The sequence below is a fragment of the Cyphomyrmex costatus genome, unplaced genomic scaffold (genome assembly GCF_001594065.2).
Source record: "Cyphomyrmex costatus isolate MS0001 unplaced genomic scaffold, Ccosl1.0 scaffold2671, whole genome shotgun sequence".
Taxonomy (NCBI): domain Eukaryota; kingdom Metazoa; phylum Arthropoda; class Insecta; order Hymenoptera; family Formicidae; genus Cyphomyrmex; species Cyphomyrmex costatus.
The window spans coordinates 14,370-22,551 of NW_017276770.1; the positions used below are offsets into that span (position 1 = coordinate 14,370).

Below are 8,182 nucleotides of genomic sequence, written 5' to 3' on the forward strand. Positions count from 1 at the left end.
AATTGTCGACATTTATTCCGAGGTGGCTGACTTTCTGGTTGCCTCCTTGAAGCCAAGTGGAGTTGCTACCAGAAATGATCCTGGACGGCTAGACCAATCTTTCTTATGCAACTCTGTAAGTCGACTTTACTCAGAAAACAGCTGTAAGTTTGAAATTTACCTTCGGTCTCCAAAACATATTATTTCATAGTCAAAAAGTTTTTAGTTTGATATCCTTTAATTGCCTGTAAATTATATTAAAACTTTGCTTGTCGAAAAGTAATTATTTTGATATTCTTTACCGGCCTGTAAAATACATTAAATCTTTCTTCGCAAGTAGTTTTAAACTTGAAACTCACGAGGGGTCTCTAAAATATTGTAGAACTGTAACCCGGAAGAAATATTCAATCTGAAATTGAAATTATCAATACAGTACAACTTCAAAGTCCACGAAATCATCCTGGCTGTTTGGGCCGATATTTCAAATTCTCCAGCGGTTCATGAAATACTTGGAAACTTTTGTCATTGCAAAATTTAGCGTTCGACACTCACTAAGGATCCCTTAAAATACATTAATATTATTCGTGCAAAAAAACATAAGTTTGATATTGTCAAGTAGTGGTCCCGAAAATTCATGAAAAGTGTAATGGAATAAAAATTTCAAAGTTGTGACTCGCCAGCGGTTTGTAATATGCATTAATACGTATGTCGTTGCAAATTTTCAAGTTTGAAAATTACTAGGGCTCTCTAAAATACATTAATATTACTTGTGCAACAGAATGTAAGGTTGTCATTCACTAAAGATGCCTAAAATTCATTAAAAGTGTAATTACATATAAAAATTTCAAGCTTGTGATTCCCCAGCGGACCCTAAAACACATTAATACTTACGCCGTTGCAAGATTGTATGTTGGAAACTTATCACGCCTCTCCAAAATACATAAATATTATTTGTGCAAGAAAATATGAGTCATATTCACTAATGGTGCTTAAAATTCATTAAAGGCATAATGAAATAAAAATTTTAAACTTGTGATTCGCCTGTGGTGCATAAAATGCATAAAAACTTTTGTCGCTGAAGTTTTTATTTAATTACACTTTTCAAGAATTCTAGGCACATTCAGTGAATAGGAAACTTCTATTTTGTATACAAATTACATAAATGTATTTTAAAGACATAATAGTATATTATGCAATAAGTGCGCGAAGATAACTTTACCGCACTAGCGGCGAACGCTGCGCACGAGTCGCCGCAGGCGACGAGTGCGCTTGCGTTCGATGTAAGTGCAGTAACGTCGCGCACGAATTGCTTACGATATTTTATGCAATTCTATGCGCAAAGTGTGCCTTCGCGCACTAATTTTAACGTCGAGAAGTTCATTTTACGGGGTTAGTATGCGCGAAGTAGTTAGTCGTGCGCGAAGGCACCTCGCTCACCGAACCGCATAAAATATCGTAAGCAATTCGTGCACGACGTTACCGCACTTACATCGAACGCAAGCGCACTCGTCGCCTGCGGCGACTCGTGCGCAGCGTTCGCCACTAGTGCGGTAAAGTTATCTTTGCGCACTTATTGCATAATATACTATTATGCGGTTCGGTGAGCGAGGTGCCTTCGCGCACAACTAACTACTTCGCGCATACCAACCCCATAAAATGAACTTCTCGACGTTAAAATTAGTGCGCGAAGGCACACTTTGCACACAGAATTGCATAAATGTACATAAATATATTTTAAACTTACATCTTCACGGCACTGATCACTAAAGACCTATAATCGGTCTTTACTGATCACTATTGTTTCTGCAAACTTTAACCACGCAACGCACTATTTTAATGTTATAAATAATATATATTCGTACAATAATACGTATCGCATTCACTTGCTCCGCTTCATATACGTACTGTATATAGGTATGTCTTCCTCTATTGCCTAGGGTGTGACAAGGACGAGTATATAAACAAGTTTGCCAACATTACTTTTCATTTTTTTTTTCAACGGGTTGGCACAATTCAGCTTCTCCATGGGTTTTCAGATCAGAAACTGAAAAGTCACTAAGGTCGGTATTCATAGTCAGTTCTTATATTCAAGACCGTCTTAAGTTCAGTCTTGAAGAGTTACGAACCAATCAGAGGGCCGCTTTAGCATCTTAAGACATTACTTAAGACAGTCTTCAAATAAGGAACTGACTATGAATACCGGCCTAAGTATTGAGCACACCATGTATACTCCACCATGATCTCAGCAACAGTACAATCGTGAAAGTCGCGTGCCCTTGTGCAGGGGGGGGAGGTAAAAGTTACTTCGCGTGGAAAGTTCAACGTTTCTGAACAGGGAAAGGTATAGAATTTCGTGTCTGACAACAATATATTTGTTTTGCAGTGTTAATTTCAAATTTCGTGCAAAGACACCCTACTTGAAGATCGGGTCTAATTGTAAAGTTAATTTTTAACGATTTTCGCTTTACTACACCTTTTTGTACTACACTTACTACCCACTACACTCGAGCTTTGTTCGTTTTCGCAATGTGTAAATCTATTGAATTACAAAATAGCGATTTTTCCCAAATGAAAATAATAATGAAGACGTTTTCCCCAAATAATTTTCGATCGATTCCATTCATAAAATTCATTAAATAAAATCGCTGTCTGCTAACTTGTCGCATGAGAGTTAATAACAAGAAAAATAGATACTATTACTCAAATGTTTAAAAGCTTTTCCCAAATTTCCCCAAACGATTCCCAAATTACATATGTACACATAAATAAATTAAAAATATTCAATTTGTTTGCTATCTTGTCAGTGGTGACACTACGTCTGGCCAAGCTTACCTCGTTGATGAGGACCTGAGTCAATAATATATAGAAGAAGAAGACATAAACAGACATAAGCTGCACAACCGTCACATCACAGTATTACAAGCGTGTGACGATTAACAACAATCGACTGTCATTGAATAATATAACAGTTTTAAAGTTCATTTTGTACCTAAGTATTGAGTTTCAGAACTTTGCGATTATAATTATCACATTTTGTTTATCCTTCATTAGATGTGAAAGATGTAAAAGAAGGAAGTGCCGAAAGCGTCCTACCGAACGCCGTAAAAAGATTTACATTTTAATGGTTACAAATTAAATTATAAAATACAATGGCACAAAGAAAATCCAACGTATGGAATTTTTTTAAAATTTGTAGTGATGATGAAAGAAAAGCTGACTGTATCCTTTGCGAAACTACATCACGAAAGCAAATTGTAAGAGGAAAATCACGGAAATTATTCTCCACTAAACCCTTATGGAATCATTTGAAAAGTAAACATCCATTGACAATGAAAACCTTAGATGGGGAAATAAATGTCAGTAAGAATATTAAAATTGAAGTAGATGACTATCCAATTTCTGATCCTTTATCTACAACAATAACATCAAAATCTTGTGATCTTTTGTCTACAATAACCACAGAACCTTGTAAGATCTTTATATCAGAACCATGTGTCTTTCTTCATACAGAAGAAAATTCTAAAAATTTTGTATCTTGTGAGACTCAATCTACTTTACAATATATAATTAAGGAAGAAGAAATGTGGTCTTTGGATGATTCAAGATCAATCAACATAACTAAAAGGATTGGTATGTTTTATTTTTATATTTTAAAGAATCATTATATATTTTATATTAATAAATGTTTATACTAATTTGCAGGGAATGGAAGTAACTCGTTACTTGTAACGAAGTTACAGTTACAAGTTACTTTTTTGGTAACTTTACTGGTAACTGCGTTACTTTCTTTTTTTGGTAACTGTAACGGTAACAAGTTACATTTTTTGGGTAACGGTAACGAAATTTACAGTTACTTTTGTCGTTACTTTGCACACGATTGAACACGGTTCGATTGGATACATGCTATTTATAGCGCTTATCAATAAGACTTGAAAGCCCTTAGACATTCGGCCGTTATGATTCAGTAATTATTTTACACTTCTATCTTCTATGTAATACATAGGACATACAAATATTTCAGTTTGCTGCATATTTTACAGGTTTTAGAATTACAAAATTGTGTTTAAAAAAAATTAAAAAATAAATTAAATAATAGTAAAATGAGAAGGGCTATGAACCCAAAAGCGAAACAGTTTAAAAGACGATGACAATAAGTGTCGAAACGTCGTTTGTTTTTATCTTGTTTTATCTATGTATTGTTCTAATATATATTTATACATTTAATTACATTGTCATCGTCGTTCTTATCGGAAATAAACTGTTTCATTTTTGGCTCGTAACCCTTCTCATTTTACTTTTATTTAATTTATTATTTGAGCCATTCTACATTGTTTTTTTTTTTTTAAATAAAACTATATATTTGTCAGTATTATATATATAAAAAAAATGCAAAAGTACATTTTTAAATTGATTTTAAAAAAGTAACGGAAAAGTAACGAAAAGTTATTTTTCAAGTAACGGTAACTGTAACGAGTTACTTTTAAAAAGCGATAACTGTAACTGTAACTAGTTACATTTTTTACTCGGTAACGAGTAACTGTAACTAGTTATTTTTAAAAAGTAACTTTCCATTCCCTGCTAATTTGTAAGTATAATGTCAAGTCATAGTATAAGCATTGTAAGATTTATTAAATTAAAATGCAATAGTATTCTTTTTGAGAAAAAAATTCTTAAAATTAATTTATTGTCATTATAATACAAATATGCAATCATATTTATTTAATAAAAAGAATTTATTATATTACTACATTCTTCTACATTCTTATTGTTATCAATACCTGTACTTTTATAATATAAATCTGTTATATTTTTCAACTGTTTATTTTTTGTATATTTTAGGTGAAATGATGGCTCTTGATGCAGAAGCATTCACATTAGTTGAGCGAAAAGGTTTTGAAAGGTTAATAAAATATTTAGCCCCGCAGTATCCTCTACCTTGCAGAACATATTTTTCTGACAAAATTATACCACAGTTGCATGGAACCTTAAAAACACGTATTTGTGAAAAATTAGCTACTGCAACATACATATCATTCTGTACTGATATCTGGACTTGTTCAGCAAACAACGAGGCATTCATAAGTTTAACAGCTCATTTTATACGAAGTGATGATATGGAAAGAGAAATATATGTTCTCAGTGTGAAACACCTTCCTAGTAGCCATATTGGTATCAATATAGATCAGATATTAAATGATATAATGGAAGAATGGCATATAAGTTCTAATAAAATTCATCTGATTTTAAGAGATAATGTCTCTAATATGATTATTGGAAGTAGTATGTATTTCTTAATATTAATAAGGTTACATTGAATGCATTTAATACTACAATCATTCATTTACATGAGTGTGAACATTCAGTGAACTCCTACATTTGTTTGATCTATATTCTTGGATTTAATAAAATATACTAATTAAATGTAAGAACTCACGAAGCACTCATGAACGATTGTAATACTGAATGCACTCATTAAAGAATATATTTTTGAAGTAATTGATATACTCTTAATTTTAAATTATCATTTAATTAATAATGTTATGTATCTTGCAGGTATATTAGGAGAGAATATAGGATGTGTTATTCACACTTTACAACTTATAATTCATAATTGTATTTTTAAAAATCAAAAGTTCATTCACATTTTAAGAAAATGTCAGAAAATTATTGAACATTTTAATCAGTCTTCACTTGCTTACTCGAAACTCAGTAGCATCCAGAAAACTTTGAAATTGCCAAATCATAAATTTATCTACGATGATACAACACGATGGAATTCTACATTTTATATGTTGTCAAATCTTCATGAACAACGACAAGCAATAACTGCATATGCTGCGGACAGAGATATACCAACTCTTACAGTTATGCAATGGAGTATAGTAGAAAACGTTTTACGTGTTCTCCAACCATTTGAAGAAATAACTAAAATATTAAGTTCTGATTGCGAGACAATTGGATATGTTATTCCAGCAATTATTATTCTACATTCGTATCTTTCAAAACGACAAAAAGATGCTGGAATAGTAATGTTGAAGGAAGAACTCAAAAAAGCAATGGAAGAACGATTGTTTAATTCTACAGGTATTGTTGTAATATTTATTATTTCAATGAATTTACAATGTTATTTATTTAATATAAATTGATTTTTTACCGTTATATAGGATTCAAAGATCGAAAATGTTTTGTACTAGCTACCATTTTAGATCCAAGATTCAAAACAAAGTTTTTGTCAGATGAAAATAAAGCCAGACAATGGATCATTACCGAATTGCTTGAAATGAATAATACAGTCATCGAAGATATAAATAATACACAAAGTAATATTAGTTCTTTTCAAAAAAAAAATATTAGTGAAACACGCGATGATATCTGGAAGTGCTTCGATGACATAATAAACAATTCAAAATCAGATAATGATAACAATTTTGAGGATCCATCAAGCGAGACGTTGTTTAAAAACCAACCAAGTGATAGAACTGAGAAAATTGCAATTTACAATGCTGAATTAACAAAATACCTGATGCTACCTCTATCACCGAGAAATGAAGATCCTTTAATATGGTGGAAAACTCATGTTTTAGAATATCCTAATCTCAAAACTTTGGTTCTAAAATACTTGAGTGCTCCACCATCTTCCATGCATTCGGAAAGACTTTTCAACGCTGGAAAATTAGTTTATTCCGATAATCGAAATAAATTATCATCGAAAAATGCTGAAATATTATTGTTTATCATGAAAAATTTATTAATATTAAACTTTGAATACTGAGTAATGTTTGGAGTGTTCAATCACTTGTCCGGTTTTTTCCGAACATGTATCTTTTTTTTTTTAAAACTTTCGAAGCAATGATCTCAGATTGTAAGGGTGCAAACCCATGCAGCGGAATAGCGTAACGCGGAACGAGAGCAGAACCAATAATGAGCATTCCGTGTTTCTAGAGAATCTCGTGATTGGTTCTACTCTCGTTCCGCGTTACGCTATTCCGCTGCATGGGTTTGCACCCTAAGGGAGGGTTCACACCTTGACGGAAAAGCGGAAAGCGGAAGAGCAGTTAACCGATCAAAATTCGTGCTGGTAGTATATAGTACAAAACTAACAGAAAGTCGACTACCTGATTGGCTACTGCTTTTCCGCTTTCCGTTTTTCCGTCAAGGTGTGAACCCGCCCTAAGATTTTCTGATGCATGCACAATGACATAGGGTGTGTTCCAAAATTAACTGCCAGTACTGAAAACCTATAGTGCTCGTGACGTAAACTATAGATTTTCAGTATTGGCAGTCAATTTTGGAACGCAGCCATAGTGGCCTGGTTTACATCGTGAAAGAATTGGTACGCGTATTAAATGTGTTTCATGCGTTTACATCGCCATTTGTATCATTTGATACGCGTATTGGGCCTTCTACAATAAGCCGTAAGTCACAAATCATAAGTCATAAGCTAGAAATGGACCAATCACAGTCGTCAATTTTTAGTTTCTTACTTCCGATTTATGACTTATTGTAGAAAGCCCATATCAGTTTAGTACGATACTCCTGCTTGATACGCTCGTACCAAAATAATCCGACAGCGTTTACATCGTGCGTACATACTAAATGTTTATAATACGAATTTGATACATATATAGTACATACCTGATACGCGTATCAAGTGCACGATGTAAACCAGGCCAGTATACAGTAAAGACCCTTAATATAATAGAGAGTTTGGCCAATGTCTAGTAAGAAATAAAATAGCGTTCATAAGGAACACAAAGGTTACATCCAACGATAAGTAATCGCGATACTGTAAACATACAGTGGAATGAAATATTGAAATTATATATGTGCACGGAAAAATTGTGGAAAAGGAACGCATGACGAGCGTCGATTAGTAAAAAGTAATCGATATGAAATCCACCAATCGTCTATTAGTCAGCCATTTTTAATACCACTGAATGAATGTCATGATTGGCTGACAGTCAGCTAATCAGGACGCGGAACATCGGTTGCGGTTCTCTGATATCGGACTCTATCTGAAGCTAGAGTCCTAGATATCAGAGAACCGCAACCGATGTTCCGCGTCCTGATTAGCTGACTGTCAGCCAATCATGACATTCATTCAGTGGTATTAAAAATGGCTGACTAATAGACGATTGGTGGATTTCGTATTTCGTCTGCAAAAGACGCCATTTTTATTACTTTTCTTAGTAATTTTGCGATA

At 33.2% G+C, this 8,182-nt stretch overlaps 1 protein-coding gene across 4 annotated transcripts; it reads left to right on the forward strand.

Annotated features, from left to right (window-relative positions):
* Positions 1–2,229: 2,229 nt before the first annotated feature.
* LOC108774618 (zinc finger BED domain-containing protein 4) lies at positions 2,230–6,751 on the forward strand. Of its 4 annotated transcripts, none has more exons than XM_018540767.1 (7): positions 2,230–2,320; positions 2,784–3,103; positions 3,176–3,447; positions 3,552–3,609; positions 4,819–5,259; positions 5,533–6,063; positions 6,144–6,751. In XM_018540767.1, the coding sequence occupies exons 4-7, from the start codon at positions 3,561–3,563 to the stop codon at positions 6,749–6,751; spliced, it is 1,629 nt and encodes a 542-aa protein (XP_018396269.1). In that variant the 5' UTR covers positions 2,230–2,320; positions 2,784–3,103; positions 3,176–3,447; positions 3,552–3,560. The 4 variants fall into 4 exon arrangements, with proteins under 4 accessions (XP_018396269.1, XP_018396271.1, XP_018396270.1 ...); XM_018540769.1 differs by having other exon boundaries at positions 2,784–3,080; XM_018540768.1 differs by having other exon boundaries at positions 2,784–2,928; positions 3,031–3,447.
* The last annotated feature ends 1,431 nt before the right edge of the window (positions 6,752–8,182 follow it).